The sequence below is a fragment of the Marmota flaviventris genome, chromosome 5, assembly GCF_047511675.1.
Source record: "Marmota flaviventris isolate mMarFla1 chromosome 5, mMarFla1.hap1, whole genome shotgun sequence".
Lineage (NCBI taxonomy): Eukaryota > Metazoa > Chordata > Mammalia > Rodentia > Sciuridae > Marmota > Marmota flaviventris.
In genome coordinates this window covers 45,540,811-45,565,449 of record NC_092502.1, presented here as the reverse complement: position 1 = coordinate 45,565,449, position 24,639 = coordinate 45,540,811, and the positions used below count along the sequence as shown (strand labels likewise).

Below are 24,639 nucleotides of genomic sequence, written 5' to 3'. Positions count from 1 at the left end.
TACTTAATATTATATCTCACACAGCTGCATTTAGCCAAGTAATTACTTTCTACCAGTGCCTGCCTTCAGTGATCCACCATGTTGGCTGGGAGAAACTCTGAGCTCTCTCTGTAGTATACCCCAGACCCAAGTATGAACTGTCCAGTTCAATTTACTACTGGCCAGAAGAGGGGGTGGCCCTCCTCTGAGGTTTGGTAAATGTTTCTCTCCTTAGGCAGAGAGTAGGAATTGCCTGAAAATTAAAAGAGGAGGAGAGATTTGTGAACTGAGCTTCTAGGGTATGACTAAGATTGGGACTCTGAAGTAGCAATAGTAAAAAGATTTTGACAGTGTAATACTTATGTATATTAATTTTTTTATTCTCAGTTAATAGTCACTGGAGTTTGATTGTGGAAAACCCGAAATGACCCCCCCCCCCGAAAAAAAAGGCCTTTCTTGGGGTGGGGGGAGGTTGTGGGTTAGGGGCTGTGTACCCCATCAGGGATGTAGTAAGGCAGCAGCAGGGCCCAAAAGCGACAGGAAACCATCAAGGGACTGACTGTCTTGGGGAACCAAGAGAATCTACGGTTTATTGGGTCTGCAAGGAACACACACAGTGGAATTCATTTCCAAATTTCCTCAAGCCTCTAAGCTGGAATTTAGGGAGCTTAACACAAGAAAAAATAAGGAAGCACGGGCAAACTTCTTATTTGCCTGGGTGACAGTTCCGCCATAGAATTTCCTCCTCTCCGCCCATTTTGGTTAGCGACTTCCTTTGGCCGAGAGTGATCTGGCCACTTTAATACTGGCTGGCAGCGGCCGCAAGGCAGATCGTGGCTAAATGTGCTGTGGCTACACGGAGCCCCGAGTACCCCAACCCGATCTGGCGAGCAGCAGAGACTTCCAAAGGTTACTTATCAGTGCTTCTCCAAGAGCTTGGGGATTCCGCAGTCCCAGACTTCCATGCGACCGCCTTGGGCGCGGTAGATAACAGGTGGCAGTGACTTTTTGAGACCAGATTTGCGACCCTCGTGACCTGGACAACCCCTCTCTCAGGACCCTTAGGGCAAGTCGCACAACTGCTGGATTCACAGGTAAGGGAGGAAGACAAAAGAGCCCAGGGCTGGCAGCACAGCTCCGTCTTGCTATGCAAGTTCAGGCGCTTGGGCGGGAGCCGCTGCCGTGCTGGGATAGGGTAAGGTTCTGGGCCATAATGTGGGAACGTGCTGTGCTGCGCAGGCTCCAGGGCGTGGGCTGGCCGAGCGCCTCCTTTCTGTGGGTTGCTTTACCTTGATGGGAAAACCCATCCAACTGCGCCCTTGTTTCATTTTGACTAGAAAACTTATTTTTCGAAAGAAACCGCAGAACCATAGGCAAATAGTCCAGGGTCATAAATAGCTTAGAGATTTGGTGTGAGCCTCAGCCAGGCACAGAGCCAGTGCGAAAGATTTTGATTTGGGTTTTATTTGGCTTTGTGTCCTTAATTTGAATAAAAATAATTTGATCTGGCAGTATTGAACTGATTTTCAGTATTAGTTATGATCTCTTGACATCAGAGTTACCCGGCATGGTGGTGCATAAACCCAGACACTAGAAAGACTGAGACAGCCTGGGCAACTTAGCAAAACACCATCTCAAAAAAAAAAAAAAAAAAAAGTGTTTGGGGGGGCACTTAGGCAGAGCATCCCAAGATACTGGGGCTTTACCACCAACCTTCCCAAAGTTAGAGTTTAAACATGTGACCCTTCCATTTTAACACTTTAATATGTTCAACATAAAATCTTATTTAAGTCAGAAAATAGATGAGCAAATCTAGAATAATGATTTACCTACATTTGACGCAAATAAGGTAAATATTACTAGTTATTACCATTTAACATTTAATATTAAATGTTAAATGTTACTCAATTTCATGAGTCTTGAAGTAGAAATCATATTCATATTGTTAAATCATTAATACCTCATCTATTGAGTCATTTGCTTGTCATGCTCCTGTTTTGATTCAATTAACAACTATATGCTATTATATCTTTCACATCCCCTTCTTCATCCCACTCCACTTTTTTTGCTTCCTTTTATTATTTCCTCTTCTCTACTTACTTCTCCTCCCTCCCATCTCAGGCTGTCTTCCTTGTCCCCTACTTCTCATGAGTGACCATCATGTGAAACCTGTGTCTGGATAGTTTTCATTTTTCATGACACCTCACTCTCATTTGACAGAGTTGACCATTCCTCCTCTTTAATATTCTTCTTCACTAACAGTCTTTCTTCTTCATCTGGCTTCCAGGTCACCAAATTCTTATGCATTTCCCTCTTCCTCATTTTGATCATCCCTGTCTCCAGGCTTTTTAACCACAAAATGTTAGAGTGCCATGAGGTTCAGTTCTTGGCCCTATTCTCTTTCTATACATATTTTTTCCCCAAGGTGGTTTCTGTCCTAGGTCATATTCTGTGGCCATAAATAACATTGATAAGCTGATGACTTCCAAATTTTTACCTCTAGATTTAGTTCTCAGTGTTCCAATATGCATGTATCCAGCTCTTTTTTCAACATCTCCACTTGGAAGTCTTATGGTCGTTTAAATTTAATATGTACATACACAATTATTGATACCACACCCACTTAGTCCTCTTTTGTGCTTTCTTCTCAGTAATCTTCCTTATTTCAGTTAAAATTACTGCCATTCAAGTGGGCTGAAACAATTGGAATCAATCATTCCTGATTTTTCTTTTTAGGAATCATTCTTGACTCTTCTTTTTACTCAGACTCTACATTTAAGCATCCAAAAAATTCTATGGGCTGTACCTTGAAAAAGATACCTCAAATCTGATTATACCACTGTCCCACAGTAGTAAAGTCTTTACTTCTGCCCTTCTTGCTCTATAGTCTTTCTCCAAGCAACAGTAATTTTTTTTTTTTTCAGATACATCAGAACTTTCACTTCCCTTCAAAACCTTCTGGCTTCTCTTCAGAATTATAAAAACCAAATACTTACAATGGCTTTGAAGCCCTGTGTGATCTAGCCCCTGACTACTCTGATCTCATCTCCTAACTTCCCTGTTGCCCACTCCACTGTAGAGACACTGGTCTTGCTGTTGTTCCCTTTGCCTTCAGGGGGTCTCTGCAAGAGACTGAACTCTCTCATTTCTCTCCTTTACATGCTGCCTCAGTACTCATTGTCCTGTTAGAACAAGATCCTTTTTGCTACTGTCCCTGTGGAATGGGCTGATATTAGATATTGTGCTACTCTATAATACAGTAGTCCTCCTTTATCTGAAGAATATGGTCCAGGACCTCCAATGGATGCATGAAACTGGATAAAAAACCAAACCCTATATATCATGAGATTTTTCCTATACATACATATCTATGATAAAGTCTATAGATTAGGCATAGTAAGAAATCACAATAATAAATAATAATAAAATAGAACAATAACAATATATTATAATATGGAGTAGTGATCACCAGCATTACTAACTACTCTTGTGCTTTGGGCTCAATAATAAGTAAAATAAGGGTTACCTGAACAAAAATCCTGCAATACCGTGACAGTTGATCTGATACCCTAGATAGATACTAAGTGATCAACAGGAAGGTAGTATTTGTAGCTTAGATACATTGGACAAAAGGATAATTTGTGTATTAAGTGGGATTGAGTTGAACAGAACATGATTTAATTATACTTCTCAAAACAGCAAGCAATTTAAAGCTCATGGATTATTTATTTCTGTAATTCTTTATTTAATATTTTAGGTCTGCATTTGACCCCATGTAATTGAAACCAGGGAAAGAAAAATTATAGAAAAGGGGGAACATGTTAAATTTATGACATCTTTAAGGCATTGTTGGTTGCTAACGCTCTCTGATATTAAAAATGCACAGCCATCTATTTCTTCAATGTTATTTTGGACAATTTGCCTTAAAATTTTGTATTCTTATAAAATCCCTTCCTGGTTTTGAGAAGATTTGTCCTTTATACCAGTTCTCATTTCTCCTTTTTAAATACAGAAAATGAAAGGAAAATATTATTCAGTTTACCAGAAAGAATATGCAGTCATTTTTTGAAGGCTATTGGGTAAAATGGAGCTTCATAGCTACTGAGCAAAGAGAGACTAGGTCCTCAAGATGGAAAAGCAGGTGCCCAGGTAATATTAGTTTTATATTTTTTGTTTTTCAATCCAACAGGAGCAGTTTTTTAATTAAGCATTTACTTGCTTATGTTAGATATTATGGAGATGAATGTACTGTCCCATAGTTATTATAATTATTTAAAATATTGGAGGAGCTCTAATTGGCTTAGAGTTCACAAACTGATGTTCTTAGAAAGTTTGCATATATATAAAAAACAGATGAAATAGAGTTAAATCTGAAGATTGGCTGAACCTATTTGAAATTTATACATATGGCATATAAAGAAGATACTATCTGAGTGTCAAGTTAACATGCCCTGTATTTAAAAGTTCCAAGCTGAAAAATATTTTTTTATTTACTAAAAGCTCATTTTTTCAGGCTGCAAAATCATTGTAGAAAAAGGTGTATTTATATATGTATATGTGTGAGAAGAGTATATATACATATTTTTATTCATACACATGTGAACAAAGGAAAAATATAAATTTATATATATTTATAATCATATATATACATATATATATATTCCACAGAAAATTAATGCTAACTGAGGATTGAACCCAGAGTTGCTTTATCACCGAGCCACATTCCCAGCCCTTTTAATTTTATTTTGAGATAGGATCTCACTAAATCTCCAAGTTACTAAGGCTGGTCTCAAGCTTGTGATCCTCCTGCCTCAGCCTCCTAAGTTGCTGGGATTATAGGCATTCACCCCTGCACCCAGCTAATGCTAACTTTTTGGAATACTTTTTTCCTATCTAATTTATTTTTCTATCTATTTTATTACCCTATTTTGTTTTACAAAAGTGAAATAATACTGTATATACTATTTTGTAGTCTGCTTTTTCACATATTACTCATGGAAACATTTTCTCATGTCATTAAAATTATTTACAACATTCTTAAAAATTTCTAATGATTTAACAAGATTTGATCATATGAATATGAAATAGTTTATGTTGTCATTCCCAAGTTTGGGAGTATTTTAATTGATTACCTCCAATAGAATTTTGGCTAGTCTGTGATACCATATGTAAGATCTTTTATGATAAAAAATATAGTCATATAACTCATATTTCAAACATGCAATAAAAAGTCTCCATAGATCCTGTGACAAAATACTGAGTCGGTATGAGAAATTGCCGGGGGATGGGAAGGCCCGTAAAGACCCCTGTTGCAGAGGGCTGGAGGAGTAAAGGGAAGTGTAGCAGGATATGAGCCAGGTCATGCAGATCACTGTTTGTCTTCTTAGTACATTTTGATTCAAAGGACAATAGGAAGCAGGGTTGAATTGGCAGTAACTTGATCAGATGTATGTTTAGAAAGACCAGTTTGATTTAAGAATGGATTAGACTGACCAAAAGTTGGAGACCTATTAGGAGGCAGTACAGTTGACCAGGGGAGAGATGTTGATCTAGAATGAAGATGTGGTAGAGATGGAAAGTGGAAAATTTTTTGAGATTGAACTTGGTGATTTCTTGGATGTGAAGGTGTAGGAGAAGTGAGAGGTGTCAAGGACAGCTCAGGGGTTTTTTTCACAACCAAGCAAACAATGGTGCCATTTATCATGATGAAGGAGTCAGAGAAAATGAGGTGAAACCACCTCCCAGGTCAGCAAGGAAAACAAGGTGAGTGCTGTAAACAGGATAGTTTGAGAATACAGTGCTGTCTATATTTTGTAAGATGTGAATAGGATATTTTGAGAATATAGAGGAGGAGTGCTTAATTCAACTTGGAAGGTGAAAGGAAATGCTTTCTGACAAATAGAATCCTTGAATGGTATCCTTAAAAACGGAACTATTCTTGCAGATAGTAGGGTATTGCATATTCTGAGCAGGTGGGCACAGAAACAAGAAATGACATTTTAGGGAACTGAAGATAGTTGGATATTCTGGCTCCACAGACTAGTGTAGTAGGAGCAGATGTTATAGATAAAAGCAGAGATGAGATCATAGAGGAGCTGGCATATTATTCTAATATGAAGCAATTTTTTTCTTGAAGATGTAAGATATTATTAAGAGGACCTTTAAGCAAGAGAAAAAATAGTCTTTCATTGCAAAAATCTTTTTGAGGTGGGTACTAGGAATTGAACTCAGGGGCACTTGACCACTGAGCCACATCCCCAGCCCTCTTTTGTATTTTATTAAGAGACAGGGTCTCGCTGAGTTGCTTAGTAACTTGCTTTTGCTAAGGCTAGCCTTTAGAAGACAGAATTATTAGAAGGAATTAAGGATTAACTGGGTGGAGTTGTGGGGAAGGTTGGTTTGAAAGGGGAAAAGAATGTTAGAATGATTCTAGGTTTCTCTTTTCATAGGTAGATAGTTATTACTATCCTTGACAAAGATCTAGAAATCCAAGGTAGAACAGATTGAAGAGGAAAGATTGATTAATTTATCCATCTGTTAGTCCTTCTTTCCATCTATCTTATTGAGAACATTATTGATCATATACTATTGACTTGAGCTTGTAAGAGGTAAACTGTTCCAAGACACATTTTAATATCTTTCATTTGTATTCATGGCTCAGCCTCCACTGAATCATACCAGAGCAGTGTGCAGAGCTGGGAGTCCTACAAACCTATTGCAGGGGATGACTTTTAGAAACAGGATCACTAGTTTAATCAGATCTGCAGTCTTCATCTCAGATGGATACAAGCTCGTCCATCTTTGAAAGGTCTCCTGAAGTCACCATATTATCTTCGGCCAATTCTTCCACAATTGAAGTCAATCCTGCAAGTCAAGGCTGCAGGGGTAGTCATGATGCCTTTTTAATGCCAGAGGTTTTCTACCAATTCTTGATTGCCTGATGGTACGCATATGCTTTGTTTCTTTGATCATTTCCTGAAGGTACATTTAGCTAAAAACATCTATCATATTTTTTGTATGTCAGGCCCAGAAACTAATTCTTGTCCTTAGTCATTATTCATGAGAACTGTTTGCTAGAAAACAAAATTCTGGCACAAAATAAAAACACCTTGTCAAGCTGCCATTCAGATTGAGGAAAGCTCAATAAGGAGCAATTTTGTATTTATTGGCCAAGAGCCAGTGACAGAATTTAGTCTTAAGTTTCCTGAACTGTCTGATCTATTACAGAAAAACCTGTCTACTTTTGGTATTATTATAGATTTAAACACACACACATACATATACATACATACATACACACATACATACATACATGTACACAGAAAGCACACGTATATATGTTTGAAAAATAGATATGTACATATGTATATATACTTCAAATTATGAAAGATAGTGCCCTCATGAGTTGGTATTGTATTTAAAAGCACAACTGTTTGTAAGTATACGAATCTACATGCATACATATATACTCACTAACATAAGCAAAGACTTATATTCAGTATGATTTTAACAGAATTGGGATCATGCTGTAAATATTGTATATTTTAATTTATCTTTAAAAGATTAATAAAGACATTGTTTCAAAGGTCCTTTCAATCAAATGGAACACATTTCAGTTCATGTGTGAAATTAGAGAACAGTGAGGCTAGAGTCATTCAGAAGAGAAGAGGGCTCAGCATGTTATTCACATTTTTTAAAAGTTTTTTAATATAGTGATAATATATAACAAAAAATGCACAGTACAAAGTATATAGTTGAGTAACTCAAAAAGGAGGCAACCATATAACTGTTTTCTGATCATTTTGCCAAGTATTGTATACCTTAAAGATTGTCTTTTAAAAAGACATTTTTTATAAAGTCTTGTCCACTTTTTTTTTGATTGTAGATGGATACAATACCTTTATTTAATTTTTTTAATGTGTTGCTGAGGATCAAACCCAGTGCCTCATGAGTGCTAGTCAAGCACTCTACCACTGAGCCATAACCCCAGCCCCTCCCACCCACCACACTTTTTATTATGCCCAAATATCTGGTGTATTTGAACCTGTTAAAATGGCCCTTTTTTTTGGTAATTTTTTTCTTTGTTATTGGTATACAGAAATACAATTGAATTGTTTATGTGGTTCTTGTATAATGATCTTGCTAAATTTCTTAACTTATAGTCATTTTTGATAACTTTTTCTTCAGATAAAGGAGAAAGTCCTTTTATCCCTAGTTTGCTAAGAGTTTTTTAATGAATAGATGTTGAATCATATCAAAATATTTTTATCCTTTATTCTGTCAATGTGATTACTTGTGTTCATTGATTTTTACCTGTTAGATCCTGCATTCCTAAGAAAAACTTAGTTTGGTTGTGATACATTGTCCCTTTTTTAAAAAGATTTATTTTTCTACTGGTTTGTGTGTGTGTGTGTGTGTGTGCATGTGTGTGGTGTGTGTGTGTGTGTGTGTGGTATGTGTGTGTGTGTGTGTGTGTGTGATTTTTGAATAGTCATGGGTTGGCTTGACATGCATTTTCCCCTTTTGTAAGACATCAGGTTTGGTGTCATAATTATGCTGACCTCAAGAACATGAGCTGGAAAGTTTCCTTTTTTCAAAATCTTCTGGTTTTATTACTTCTTCTTTAAATATTTGGTGGACTTTCCTGGTTACCACTTGAACCTAGAATTTTATTTGTGGGGGAATTTTGAATTATGAATTCATTTCTTTAATAATAATAGAATTATTCAGATTCTTATTTCTTTTTGTGGCTCTTTTAGGAAGTTGTCTCTCTGTAGGAATGTGTCTATTTCATGCTGGTTTTCTCTTCTATTGGTATACAGTTGCTTCTGATAGTCTTTTCTCTCTTTTTGGTACTGGGTAGTGAGCCCAGGGCTACTGTACCACTAAGCTAGATCCCCACCCCTTTTTATTTTTTGAGACAGAGGATCTCACCTAGTTGCCAAGGCTTCCTTGAACTTGCAATCCTCCTGCCTCAGCCTCCTGAGGAGCTAGGATTACAGACGTGCGCCATTGTGTCTGGCTTGTGATAGTTTTTTATTATGTTTTCATTTCTGCAAAGTCATTAGTGAGATTCCATTTTCATTTCCAACAATGGCTTTTTGTGCTTTTCTTTTACCTCCTGTATGACTAGATTGTCAGCTATTTTTTTTTTCAGCACTATAAAGCTATCATTGTATCTCTTCAGAAACCTTCTAATTGTGGTCCCTTGAGGATAATCTATTGTCCCTTGCTTTTTTAATGACTGCTACTTATTGGTAACTGTTAGCAATTTTCTGTGAAGAAGCAAGGTGTGGATTTCTTTTTATTTTTCTTGAGGTTTATAGGACTTTTACAATTTGTGATTTGATGTCTGCATTGTTGCAAAGCCTTCATATTCTCTATTAAAGTATTGTTTTTGTTCCATTCTCTCTCTCCTGTGCTTTATTATGAATGGCTTTGTCTAGCCTGTTTTCCAGTTTCTGAAACTCTTTTTGAGTTCTTTCTACTGCTGTCTTAATCTGATATTAAAAATAGGGCTGGAGTTGTAACTCAGTGGTAGAGCGCTTGCCTCGCATGAGTGAAGCACTGGGTTCAATCCTCAGCACCACAGAAAAATAAATAAATAAAGATATTAAAAAAATATTCACTAACTTCTTAATTTCAATTCTTGTATTTTCAACTTACAATATTTTTACCTGCCTTAATCTTTTTAAAAGTTTCCATTTTTATGAAAAAATTCTCAAACTTATTTTCATCCCCTTCAACACAGCAACCAGAGTTGTTAATAAATGCCTAGAAAACCTGTAGGTTTTTTTCCTACTGTCGCTTGCTTTTGCTGATTTTCTTTTCTTCTTCCAGCGAAAATTTATCTTTATTCCTGCCAGATTTCCTGGAAGCAATAACAATCTGTGGTCACTTTAATCTGACATTAGTTTGGGGATTATTAAAAATGGTGCCTCTGTTCCTGGAAGGATCCATCTATATCTAGGTTACTCTCACACCAACCGTTAGCCCTCAGGGTCCCAACCCAAAGTATGCAGCCTTGTGTCACTTGGGTGGACCCCAGGATCACACTTTTGTCTCCTTGACTGTAAGTAGACATCTAAAGCACCGCACAGCCTTCCCCCTCACGCCCACCCCAAGTTGAAAAGTAGCCTGGGGGGTGGGAGTGTTCTCTGGATTTCTTCCTTCCAGATTTGGGCTCCATAATTCTCCACTATGTTATTCTCTGATTCCTTGAGCCTATGTTGTTTATATTTTTCCAGCTTTCCAGTTGCCCTCAACAGCAGTGTTGGTCCAGTTACCTGGTCCATCATTACTAGAAATGGAAACTGCATATAAACACATTCTGACATTTGAGGAACAGACCAAGAGAGAGATTTTTAGTTCAGAAAACCCAGCGGAGGATTGGGGGTAGGCTTATGGATCTACAGGATAATTAAATGAGCACAACATGGCAAGTAAAACCAGATGAATAAAAGAACCTGATAGATATCAAAGAGAGCTGACTGAAAACAGTTTAGACATCTACATGCTGATAGATAGGATGTGGGTAAAAAAGAAAGTGAACTTGAGTTTTTAACACAATGTATTCCCTAAAAGGATTTCCCGTATTAAAAAAAACAGGCAATGTAGAAGAATATGTAGTAATATTGCTTTTTATCCAAAAGGCACCAGCCTGTATAGAAAATGTGAATCCAGAGTGAGAAGTGCTGTAGAAAGGTTTTTTTTAAAATTTATATATGACAGCAGAATGCATTACAATTCTTATTACACATATAGAGCATAATTTTTTATATCTCTGGTTGTATACGAAGTATATTCATACCAATTCATGTCTTCATACATGTACTTTGGATAATAATGACCATCACATTTCACCATTATTTCTAACCTGTAGAAAGGTTTTGTGTTTCATTTCTTGATGATGGAATGATGGTCCTATGGTTCTTTTCTCCACTTTGTAATCCTTTCTATTTTTTAACTTAACCTTTAATGAATGTGCCATATTTCTGTTCACATGATCTTTAAAAATGAAACAGAATTGCCCATTTTAAAATCCTACAAGTAGAAATATGCCACAGTGAAATTACTGTTCTGGATAATTAATATGTGCCAATTTTAAAAAGTCCAACAAAATATATTTGGATTAAATTGGGCACAGTGTACCTGTAATTCCAGCTACTCAGGAGGCTGAGGCAGGAGGATCACAAGTTCAAAGTCAGCCTCTGCAACTTGGCAAAACCGTGTCTCAAAATTAAAAAAAAAAAAAAAAGCTATGGATGTGGCTGAGTAGTTAAGTACCCCTGGTTTCAATCCCTGGTACCAAAAAAAATAATAATTTGAATTGATAATCCCTATTCTGGTTGAATCAACAATTTATATGGTAGAGATGATAAAGAGCTGCTTGGCTATCTCTCTAAATCTAAAGAATTCTGTTAGACTTATAGTTGGAATTATCTAATCATTTATCTATTCAAAAAACATTTATTGAATGCTAACTATATGTTTGGCTCTGGCAATACAGCAGTGAAGAAGATAAATTTGGTCCTTTTTCTGATAGTCTAGTGGGAAAGATGAGACACTAAGCATATAATCATACACATAATTAGTTATAGTTATAATTTGTGCCATGAGGGAAAGATAGAAAATGCTAGACTTTGATAGATTCCATCTATCAAATTTTCTAATGCAAGTTCTAATATCTAAGAATGAAAAGTGCAAGTACTGGTTTACTTTGGTGGTAAATAAATATCAATATGTAATATTTGATAATTAATTCTTTTATTTAGGCTGGTTCTTTGCCTGCTTATGGATTCTTTGCAAACCCCAAAAGGAAAAGATAAATAGCAGGTGATACTCAAGGTTATTATCATACTCTTAAATGGATCCAAATCCTACCCATCCTGTATTTATCAGGCTAATTGGGATTTAAAAATACTTCTAGTGTACAGGAGTTCAAGAATAGTCCAGTGTTCCTCATCTCACTACCCAGATTTGTCCTGGTGGCTTAGCAGAGCTTGTCACTGTCATGCTATAGTTGAAGGTTTGGCACCCTTTTTTTTTTTTTGGTAAAGAGTTAGATAATAAATATTAGGCTTTATGGGCCATACTTTCTGTTCCACCTGCTCAATCCTGCCTCTGTAGCATAGAATTATCTACAAACAATACATAAATGAACAAGCATGACTGTCTTCCAATAAAAATGTTATTTACAAAAACAGGTGGTAAGCTGTTTTGTGGCTAATCCATGCTGTAGTTCCTTGCCTTGTATTTGGATGTTATGTGCATTACTGTTTAGTTATGGACAACTCGAAGCAGAAAGATATTACAAGGTATTATAAGGTTTCAGGACTTCTCAAAGCTGTGTAGAATTGGTCTGCTGGACCTGGGCTTTTGGCACAACCAGGAAGCCTCCTGGAAGATGGGGAAGCCACCAGTTCCTGAATCATATCAACTCTACCAGAATCTTAATCAGGAAAATAGGTACCTCATGTTTAACTCAAACATGTCAGTTCCTCTGATTAGTGGAACATAAATTACTTCTGGGACCTTAACTCCAAAGGAGTCTTGGAAATAGAGTTTTCAGTATTTATGGTACAGGAAGGTATTAAAAGGAGATTGGAATAAGTCTGGAATAAGTATATCTGCAGTATTTGCTATAAAACACACCTTTGGCTACTTATCATCCACATATGCTCTTCTTTGCATAGCTAAACTCCCAGATAACTACAATAGTTATTGATGGTATGCTCTCTCCCAATATAATGCAGCTATCTATGTACAAACAAAAGTGTGGTTAGCTTCTTTCCAAAAATAACCCCAGAGTTCCATAGTCACCATATCATCTGTAATGTTCATCACAGCATTACCCTGCAACCTAGCACGCTAAGGAATTCAGTGGCTCCTTCCTCTCCTGTCTCCATTGGGAGACAGAGTTTTCCCAGTGAACAAGAGAGTAAGAGCTTAACTAAGAAATTCCCACTCACATTTTTCACTGTCTTTTCCTCTACTATCAAATTTGCTTCCATTTCTAGGCATTCTAAGCATGTCTTATCTTAATGAAATCTTCTTCTTCCCCTCCATTCCTTTGTGATCTCTACCCTCTCCTTTCTTTCTTAGCCAAACTTTTCTCTCTCCATGTCCTCTCTTCCTGTAGACTTCAGACACTGCAGTCTGGTTTTGATGACCCATCATTCCTCTGTAACTGCTTCAATGAATTCCAAGGTGTTAAATGCAGTGGGCACTGACTTTTTGGCAGCCCCAGATGCTGACTACCACTTGAACACTCTGTCCTCCCTTGGCTTCCATATCCCACCCTGTGCCTGATTGTCCTGCTCTTCCTAGCGTATCCTCTTCTCCATTATGCCCCCATGTCCTCATGTCACCCATGTCACTGTCTTCAGCTCCCCCTGTCTTTGCTCTTTCCCTGCTCTCAGTTACACAATTTGATCAAATACCAACTTTCTATCCTGATCCAAAGTGCTCTTCCAAGCCCTGGATCTACAGGTCCACCCCTCTTCTAGCTCACAGATACTTCAGACTCCATGGATCCCACTGGATTAACTGTTCACTTCCATCCACACCTCACCTTGCTTATACTGAACCACCACCCACCAAGTTACACAAGGCACAGACTTGGGAGCCATCCCTGACCTTCCCTCTTTCGCCTCCTAGATATTCTTTACTCCACTCTCACTTCATTACTTCTAGGCCCTACTTTCTTACCTAGATTATTAGAATAGCCTCAACTGGCTCTTCTCCTACTCTAGGTGTTACAGTCTGGTCTTTTTTACCACAATTCTTTTAATCTACAACAAGAGCATGTCACTCCCTTTCTTAACAGCCACCAGGGCTCTTTATCTGCCAGTGTGACTAAATCTGAAGTCCTGAGTGTATTTTAAGTCCCTTCTGCTCTCTTAATTCTCCTTCTCCTTGTCTCTTACTACTGCCCCCCTCCCTCTCTATCCCCACGTGTGCACTTGAACCATATAAATGTCTAGTGCAAAATTATCCTATCATAATTTGCCCTATGGCACCCGGGCATTTTTAAAATTCTGTTCCTGCTACCTAAAAAATGTCTACCTCTCTTTGTCTTGTGATTGTGAAATGTCCAGTATTGTAGGTGGCACCTGATATTCCAAATAAAGTATCTATGCTGTGAGTTCAAGTTGTCTGTCCAGTCACCTTGGCTTTACATTCCTAAAATTCAGCAGGTCTCAGCACTGAGTGTTTCCAACAGAGTTTATTTATTAAAAACAGTGAAACATGGATAACAAAATATTAATTGAACAAGTGAAGAAATCACTGCTTTTACATATATTCGCCACTAGATGGTGCTGTTCAGATACGAAAGAAAAAAGGCTTTTGAGTAAAGGAGTCAAGTACTAAATGCTGTAATTTCAAATGTATTAAATTTCAAAGGCAGTGATTTAACTGCCTAAGTTTTTCCTGTGATAAACACGTGAGTACACTGAAAGCTATATGAGTGTGTGTGTGTGTGTATATATATATATATATATTTATATACTTATTTATTTATCAAATATTACTGATAATTATTTTACTACTATCATTTCAGAGCCTCTTCCTAAGTGGTCAAAATATTTTAAAAATGTAAACATTAACTATTCACTTTCTTTTTTTGCAATGCTGGGAATTGAACCCAGGGAAGTTCTACCACTTAGATACATCCCCAGCCCCATCTAGTTTTTATTTTTAAAACGTGTGTTGCTTACCTGTTTAAGCTGGCCTCAAACGTGGGATCCTCCTGTCTCAGTTTCCTGAGTAGCTGGAATAACAGGCTTGAGCCACTGTGCCCAAACATTAACTCTTAATTTTAGAGCAACAAACTTCACAATAATCAGCTGGCAAATCTGAAATATAAAGGACAGGCTAGAAATTAAGGCAAGAGTTGATGTATTCTTGAATCTTAAAGGCTAGAAATGGGCTGGGCATGGAAGTGCACGCCTGTAATCCCAGCAGCTTGGGAGGCTGAGACAGGAGGATCAAAGTTCAAAGCAAGAAACAACTCAGTTAGACCCTGTCTCTAAATAAAATACAAAATAGGGCTGGGGGATGTGGCTCAGTGGTTGAGTGCTCCTGAGTTAAATCCCCAGTAAAAAAAAAAAAAAAAGCTAAAAATGGGCAGAATTTCTATCCATGTTTGCTTCTGCAGGCAGAATCCTTCTTTGGAGAACCTCAATATTCCTCATAAGACCTTCAGGAGATTTGATGTGGCTCACCCACATTATGGAAGCTAATCTGCTTTATTCAAAGTCTGCTGATGTAAATATCAACCGCATCTAAAAAATTCCTTCTTAGCAACATCTAGGCTGGTATTTGGCCAAACAACTGGGCATGATGGCCTAGCTAAGCTGACACATAAATTTAACCATCACAAATGGCAAGAGAAACTGAACTTGGTATGAAAGAGAAATTCAATTGGTGTATCCATTTTTAGTTGTGGGTAGGATAAGAGAGTTGGCAGGTGGAACTGCCCCAGAGGAGTCCCCTGGGAAATTTCTACAGGAAGAAGAATCTGTGCTGCCCTTACCTGCCTCCCAGAACAAAGGTCTTCTCCCAGGGCAAGTGTGCACTTGGGAACCGAACACTGTTGGGAATGAGAAGGAGTAATAACCAGCAGACATGATCATTTCACCCCAACAGGCTTTCCCCTGTATTATTTGTTTCAGAATGAGATTGAGACTTGAGACAGTTCTTAGAAGGGTCTTGACTCTTCTTTTATGGACAAAAGAGAAGCAGTTAGAAGAGAACTTCCTCAGACATCCACTGCCACAGCCCCAGTTCACCTGTCTCCATACAGGTTAACTCTGCCTTCTCTGATTGTCGCCATGGAACTCTCTGTCCATTTTCCTTGCAAAGGCAGGTGACTCTCATTGTACACTAGACAATCACAGGATATCACTTAAGTTCTCTTATCATTAACGTCTTTATACCAAATCACCTCCCAGCATTTTACCGCATTTTTCTCCTCTTTTTTGTTGAAACTTCTCAAAAGGATTTTCTATATTCCTTCTCTCTCTCTCTCTCTCTCTCTCTCTCTCTCTCTCTCTCTCTCTCTTTCATTTATCTTTTTTTTTTTAACTTTTTTTCCCCCACAGTACCAGGGATTAAACACAGGGGTACTCTACTACTAAGCTATATCCCAAGTTCTTTTTTATTTCTTATTTTTGAGATAGACTCACACTAAGTTGCCAAGGCTGGCCTCAAACTTACTATACTTCTACCTCAGCCTACTAAGTAGCTGGGATAATAGGTGTATTCCTCCATGTCCAGCTGTCGTATATTCCTTTTCCAATTTCTCTTCTTCCTTTAAACCTGTTTAAGCAGTCTTTCACCTTCCCTTGCCTACCACTTTGCCAGGTCTATTTAACCTTAGTCAATAGTAGTCGCCACATGACAACATTCATTGGCAATTTTTTAGTGCTTATCCTACCTGAACATTTACTAGCATTTGCAGACAATTAAGTACTCTTTTCTTGAACTGTTTTCTTCCTGCAGCATCTGGGGCTCTACATTTTCTTGGTTTTCCTCTGACCTTCCTGACTAATGCTCTTTTGCCTCCTTGCTGGTTCTTTCCATTCTTGATTTCCATCATATTGGAGTGCCCTAGGGCTCAGCCCTTGGACCACTTCCTTTTACTATCCATCTTCCTTCCCTTAATGGTCTAACATAGTCTTCAGGTTTCAAATATAATCTATATAAAGATAAATGCCAGATATATTTCTCCTGGCTACGCCTCTCTCCAAAACTCCAGACTCTATATTCAATGCCTGCCCAACATCATCAGCAAATTATGTCAATTCTACTTGTAAAAAAGACTCCAAATTTAGCCCCTGTCACAGTTCCTCTGGTACCACCCTGTCCTAAGCCACCACTACTGTCTATTGGGTATCTGCAACAGACTCCCAACTAGTGTCCCTGCTTCTGTCCTTGCTTCTCTTTGTTATATTCTCAGTGAACCACCAGAGGGACTCTAGGGAAACTAGTCAGATCATGTCACCCTCTGCTCAAATGCTCCCCTGGCTTCTCCTCTCACTTATCTCCTTTTGCTGGGTCCTTGGCTCACTTGATCCCCACTGCTCCTCAGCACCAGACACTCCCAGCCTAAGGGCTTCTGTGCATGTGATTCTCTGCCTAGACTGTTCTTGCTCCACATATCTGCACAGATTAATTCTTTACCTCATTGGTGTCTTTATTCAAATGTCATCCTTCTTGCCCAACAGGTTTATTTTAAACAACAACAAAATCCATCTAACAGTTCTACCTTTTCTTCTTTATTTTTCCACACCTTTTCATGTAGTATATAAATAAATGCACATGTATATGTATACTTTATGTACTTATATGTTGTATAACAAACATATTTCTTAGTTTAGTATTTGTCTTTCCCACCAAACTTTGACACTATAAGAGCAAGATGTTTTTTATGTTCCCTGAACTTCAATTTCTAGAACTTTGTAGATGATGAGTGAATATTTGTTGAGTGTTCAGACAGTGTCTTCTCAGTGTTACCTATCAAGCTACATGCTGTTCTCTCAGTCCTAAGAAAAATGGTATACCTCTTTAGAACTTTGCTTGCATTTTCCAACCTCAGCATATTTCAAATTATAAAACTCCATTCAACAGAGCTGATACAATGGAACTAAGGCTCCGTGAGAGAGCCGGTCAGAATTTTTGAATTCAGGAGAACCACAGTAGAACATAACTCTATAATTAAAGTAGACTCTTAAAAATAAAGGACAAAATGTTTCTCAAGAAGATCATACAAAGATTAGATACCTGGGACTGGAGGTAGAACTTAGCATGTGAGGCTTCTAATTCAATCCCCAGCACCAAAAAAAAAGAAGAGGGAAGTAAGTGGAGTGATAAATCTGCCTCCTAAACAGATCTAAAGAAATGCTGTCTTACAGATCAGTTTGCATTCTCTGGATTTTGATTCAAATGGAGTTATAAAATACGGATCTGAAATTCATCTATGTCATTGTATATTTCAATAGTTCATTCCTTTTTATTGCTAAGTAGTATTCCATGATAAGGATATACCACATTTTTTTCTTCATTCACTTCTTTAAGAACATTTTTCTTGTCTTCTTTACTTTCTGTAAACTAGCAATTGTAGCTAAAGAAATGATTAGAGTCAGGTTCAACTTTTTTGGCATATCAGATTTCATCAGGAGGCACATAGTGTATCAGCAACACTAAGACTGATCATTTAAGTGAGGGTGGGGATCCTTGTGTCTTTTGATCTTTTTGTTACATTCATTAAATTCTTTGTTTCAGGTGCACTGGTTTTCTTTATATTGGTTATTTTTATCACCATAGCTATATCTGTGTTCAGACTTCTTTATTTTCATGGTCTTTTTCCTTTTCATACTTTGTTGTTTTTCTCAGTCCTTTTTGCCATGTTTAACTGATTTGGCTTTGAGTTGTGTTTATTTCATTCTTTTCTATTTCTATTTTTTCCTAATAGTATTGGGGTCCTTGATGTGTCTAGTCTTTCTTTTCATCTCATTCTTTCACCTCATCTCTGATACCTTTGTTTCATTGATTACATGTTCTCTTTAGTGTCTCCTAGAGCAATGTCACTCAAAATATTTGTCCTTGACAACATAAGAAGTATGCACTAGAATGAAAACCATGTTTCTTCCTTCACTGAGAGTATCTTGCTATGAAAAAAGCACAGGCTGAACTAAGTGGCTTGCTTACTGATATAGTTGATTTAAATCTAGGCATAGTCTCCTTATCTTGTTATAGACTGATAACAGTCCAAAGTCTGGTAGCTTGTCCATGGACAACATTTTGAGTAACACTGTCATAGAACAAAAATATTTATTTGGTTACTTTTTCTTCAGCTTCTTTGTTATGTATTTCATAACAAAGCTGCTAACATTTAGAGATCATTTACTATGTTCCATGTGCCATTTTAAGCCGTTTTGCTCTTCATAAAAACCCTACATATAGGTAGTGTAATTATCATAATTTTACAGATGATGAGATCAAAGCACAAAGATATAGAGTAGCTTGTACAATAAGATACATAGTTGTTTCATAGCAGGGCTGGGATTTACATGCAGGCTGTCAGATTCTGGGCTGCATTGCTTTAATAGAAAAGGAGTTTTGAATTTGTCTTCTATATGTTATGATATGCCTTTACCTGTTATTTAATTGCCTGCAATCTTTTTGCATGCTTGCCATAGCACATTTGCTGTCTTGTTCTTTCACTCCTGTTATCCCTATTTTGTTTTTGTTTTGGTACCAGGGATTGAACCCAGGGGTGCTTAATCACTGAGCATATCCCCAGCCTCTTTTATCTTTTATTTTGAGACAGGGTCTGGCTAAGTTGCTCAGGGTCTCACTAAGTGGCTGAGGCTGGCCTTGAACTTGCAATCCTCCTGCCTCAGTTTCCCAGGTCACTGGAATTACAGGCACACACCACTGCGCCGGGCAAGCCCTCTTTTTTTTTTTTATTTGTTTTATTTTATTATTTTTTTTTATTCGCTACACATGACATTACAATGATCTTGGTAATTCATACATTTAATTCATTGGGGTATAATTTCTCATTTTTCTAATTGTACAGATTGCAGAATCACACTGGTCATAGAGTCACCTATATACATACAGCAATCATAATGTCTATTCTATTCTGCTGCCCTTTTTATTAATGAAGTTGCTGGCTCAGAGCTGGGACAGTCCGGTCCTCTCCTTTCTCCCAGCCCTAGGAACCACAGTGATGAGTCCTACCATCTCCCCACATCAGTCACAGGAGTCATGGTGCTGGTGGCAAACATGGATCTCTAGCAAAGAGCTTTACACTTCTCTTCCTGTTGGCTGGCTCCTTATTCCCTCTCTCCAAATTAGAAGGTTACAGCATTTTTCAGAAGTTGTCACTTTCTTCTCTGGTCTGACTAGGCAGCTGAGAGTGCTTTCAAGTTGGCACAACACATTATACATTTCTGAAGTCCTTTTTTTTTCTTTTTATGCTGACTAGAATTTAAGAAAAATAAGACAAATTCATGATTCTTGTTGTTTAATTTATTTCAAATCATTTTGTGATCTGGCTTGCATACAAGTTTATATTAGAAGTGTTACATATTTCTTGATGAAGAGCATCACTTTGCACTGGCTAGTGATAGGCAAAGATCATTTTAATTGGCACTACACTGGTAAATAGATGCCTCAATTGGTTTAACAATTGTGTTCTTATGCGGAGGAAGCTTCTTTTGCAGTTTTGCATGGTAGAACCTTTTTCATAATGCAGTAACAGAAGTCACCAGTAAATCCTAACCAATGGAGAGAGCCCAAATTAATTTGGTTTTATTATTTGAGATGTATGGCTGTCATATTTTAGAGTTATTATGTCTTAGAATACCTCTTTGTAACTAGAACTGTATACCAAAGAACCACATCCTGAAGTACAGATGTAGTGTTGACAGGCAGTGGCCAGCAATTTTCATCCCTTTATTAGACAGAGGCAGCAGCAAACACTTTTACTCTTTATATACATTAAAATGAAATGCTGTGTTTTTTTTTCTTTAATGTTTTCTTAACATAACAGTTTCACTACTTCTGTTGAATAGTTTCTTCTCAATCTGAATGATTTTAGGTATATGTAGTTGTGTTACTTAAGTCATTCTGAATATAATTATACTTCCTTTTTGAACTCTGGACTTTGCCCATAGATAACTAATAAAAATGTTTTGGAATATAGCCTGTGGCTCATATTATAAAATAATGAAACCTGTATTCATTCTAAACTTTCTATCTTTTGATAGAAGAACTGCTTATGGGGGGCAGGAATCACTAGTAACCTTGCCAATTTTCTGTAGAGTTATTTAAACAACACTTCACATTGGGGTATTTTTCTTTCACAACTAATCTAATTTTTTCACTCAAAATTTAGAATTTTTGATTATAAAGTAATGAATTTAGACTACATTGGTCTTTGTTGATTTCACTAAAGAAAATTACAAGTCTTGGTTTCTAGATTTTGTTTCCCTATTGAGATGTTAACTGTAGGTGAATAAATAAATTTTCTTCAGTATTTCTAAGATTAGATGGAAAAATATGTTCCTTACTTCTCACACCTCCTAATTATAATTTCTCTACCAGCTTTGCTACAACAATAAGGCCTGACTCCAGACATTAAATTAAAAAAAAGTGAAAAGTGGACACTGTTTCATATTTTCTCTTTGGGCTGAATCATTAAAGTTGCTGATATCCATCTTTAAGATATTTGCATCTTATTTGGTATTTGTGCTTATTTTTATACAAAAATAAATTCTTATTTAATATTTGAATATTCTGGTTTTTAAAATATTTTCCTGCTTCTAGTCTATATAATAATTTGTTGGAGAAATTGAATTTAGACCCCATATTGGTAGACTAGTATGTTAGCTTTTCATTAAAATGCCAAAGAATTTTATTTTAACCTGGAAGTTAATATAATGCTAATATAATGTCATTTAAATTTCCCAAATATCTCTTGCTATATTAAACTGAACCCTCTGTTTAGCTCACCAAGGACTCCCTCTGGGAGGCCTTGTAAAGTTCTCAGAAGACTAGTAGTTTAATTTCCCAATTACCTGTTTGCCATTTCTTTCTGACTATTGTAGCCTTTTTGAGATTTTGGGGTTGAACTAAAGTTTTCATTTTTAATGTTGTAATTAAATTCACAATAATCTTCTGCTTTGTTGTTTCTTCTTTTAGATTGCAAAGAAATGCTGAGAAGTAAATAAAACTTTCCTCTTCCACCTTGGACATTTATCATGGGTATAGGGAAATCTAAAGTAGGGATCTGCCCTTTTTCTCTCTCTTGGGGTAAAAGCCACAGTGTTTATACAAGTCAAGACCATCGTGAGTCAGAGCCCAAGAAATTGGAAGACATCTCCTTGGGTGATGTTGTGGAGCAGAACAATACCACAGAGGAGCAAATAGGTGGGCAGGAAGGAGCTGAGGCGAGGGAAGAAATTCCTGAAGTGGAAGCAGAAGAAGAGGTGTTCCTTAAATTTGTGATACTGCATGCAGAAGATGACACAGATGAAGCCCTCCGGGTCCAGAATCTGCTACAAAATGACTTTGGTATCAAGCCTGGAATCATCTTTGCTGAGATGCCATGTGGCCGACCACATTTACAGAATTTAGATGATGCTGTCAATGGGTCTGCGTGGACAATCCTATTATTGACTGAGAACTTTTTAAGAGATACCTGGTGTAATTTTCAGTTCTATACATCCCTAATGAATTCGGTGAACAGGCAGCACAAATACAACTCTGTCATACCTATGCGGCCCCTGAACAGTCCCCTTCCCAGGGAAAGGACTCCCTTTGCTCTGCAAACCATCAACGCCTTAGAGGAAGAAAGTCGTGGCTTTTCTACACAAGTAGAAAGAATTTTTCAGGAGTCTGTATATAAGACACAACAAACTATATGGAGAGAGACAAGGAATTTGGCACAAAGACAATTTATTGCCTGAGGTGAAACACAGAACACATGGCGGGCTCCTGTTTAGTTGTAAGCCAAATGATTAATCTTCTCTTGAGAAAGCAATTTCTGAGAAATGTTTTAATAAAAAAGCCTGCCCTTACAGAAACCTGTGGAGCACAAGAAACATACATTTCTGCTGGATCATCTGTAGAATTGTGGTACTCTTTGATGTTTCAGTGAACTCAAGAACCTTCCTCTCATGGTTTTCCTTGTTCACAGATATGACAAAAGATATTCTCATTTCATATTCCTTGAATCGAGCCTTGAACAAAAGCACATATGACAGATATTTTCAAAATGTGACACCACTTCAGTCTCTGAATTTTGTTCTCAAAAGACACATAAAAGAAAATGACCCCAAGAAGTCTGACCACCCTCCTTTTGAGGCACTTGTGAATGTTTCAAGAAAGCATTCCAGGAACTGAGACCCAGAAATACTGGTTGCCAGAATAGAACATTTAGAATGTTGAGTGCTGATGAATGTGAAATCAGAAATAGATGTGAGAATGGGAGGGTTTTTAAAAAGAATACAGTCAAATGTGTTTTTTCTTTCTGCTGGAATTTGCATATTTGGAGGCAGTTCCCACCACTGATTAACAGTCCTTTTGACAGTGTAGTCTTTAGAGACTCCATGGAATGGTGGTAGGACTCCATAGTGTGGCAGTTAGGGACTCTGGAGATGTGCCTGGCCCCAGACTCTCCATGTTAGTCACCATCTGTAACCAGGGTTTTATTTTAAGAGCTTCTGAAAAGCATGATTGTGTGTGATTAGCGAGATATTCTCATTTAAAATCAATAACCGCTCTTATAATAGTCTTTTAGAAGTTTTCTTCACCTACAGTGTTCTACTCTGTGACCTGACTCTGTGTGTGTGTGTGTGTGTGTGTGTTTCTGATTATTTTTAAAGGCTTAAGGGAGAAGTAGAAATGTGTTTTATCACTTCTGCTTGTAATGCCTCATGCTCATACAAGCCAAAGAGACCCCAAACAGACCTATCCCTTTCCCTCACAGCCCTTCTGCCCATCCGAGATTGTGGGAGTGCCACCAAGTGCAGATGGGGGATGAAATGAGAAAAGCATTCATGGCGGGCAGGAGACATGATTCTGGCCCAATCTCTGCCACTAAGGATGGATGTGACAGGGAACAAGTTACTTACTCTCCTTTAGCCGTGAAATCAAAGTTGGATTGATGGCCTCTAAAGGCTTTTGTCCCCTCCTCGTTGTGAAAAACTAGGCCGCAAAAAAGGGAATAAGCAGGGCTGGTGTTGTAGCTCAGTAGTTGAGTGCTTGCCTCACATGTGTGAGGCACTGGGTTCGATCCTCAGCACCACATAAATAAATAAATAAATAAAGCAAAGATATTTAAAAGAAAAAAAAGGAAACAAAGCACAGAGAATTTCACAAGGTATTTTATCATAGTTGCAGAAGGCATTGTGTATGCCTACAATAAAGGGTATTTTTATATTTTTAGCATTTTAGTGCTGTCCATTAAACTTTCATAGTCATATATTTCTCAAGTATTTTTTTAAATACTTCTTTTAGAATATTTATATTTTAATTAGAGGTGGACACAATATGTTTTATTTTTGTGTGGTGCTGAGGATTGAACCCAGTGCCTTATGCATACTGGGTGAGCACTCTATCTCTGAGACACAACCCCAGCCCTGGAAATACATTTTTATAGGGCCCCTTGAGCAAAGGCATTCTTTGTCTAATTTTTCTTTCACCTTATCCCCAGTTTTCTGTATCCCCTGCTGGTACTGGGCTTACTCACATCTTCTTGCAGTTCACCTCTTCCCAGCCACAGTCCAAATGTGAGTAAATCAGACCTCCTGTTCTATTAGTGCATATTAAAGGACGAGATTATTTTCATTGCGTCGTGACATGTTCTCAGCCTTAATGTCTCTTTTTGTTACAGTAGCTTACTACTCGCTTTTCTTTTTCAGTTTTTTAATAAGTATTAACTTTTTTTTTGCAATAATGCTTCCTGTATCTCAAATTTCACATCATAATAAAACATTAACCACCCACCCTTTATGCCTGCTGAACTGGAATTGATTCTGGATAGTATTTTTTAAATAAATGTTTTTTATCCTTTATCCTTGACTGAACTTGATTATTTCTAGCTCCAATAAAGACTGTGGAAAAGTGTTTTGAAGAGAAGCA

The 24,639-nt window shown here is 37.4% G+C and overlaps 1 protein-coding gene across 1 annotated transcript; it reads left to right on the top strand.

Moving 5' to 3' along the window:
* Positions 1-810: 810 nt before the first annotated feature.
* Ticam2 (TIR domain containing adaptor molecule 2) lies at positions 811-24,623 on the top strand. The gene is made up of 2 exons (XM_027941053.2): positions 811-1,073; positions 21,697-24,623. The coding sequence occupies exon 2, from the start codon at positions 21,756-21,758 to the stop codon at positions 22,461-22,463; it is 708 nt and encodes a 235-aa protein (XP_027796854.1). The 5' UTR covers positions 811-1,073; positions 21,697-21,755; the 3' UTR covers positions 22,464-24,623.
* Positions 24,624-24,639: the final 16 nt, after the last annotated feature.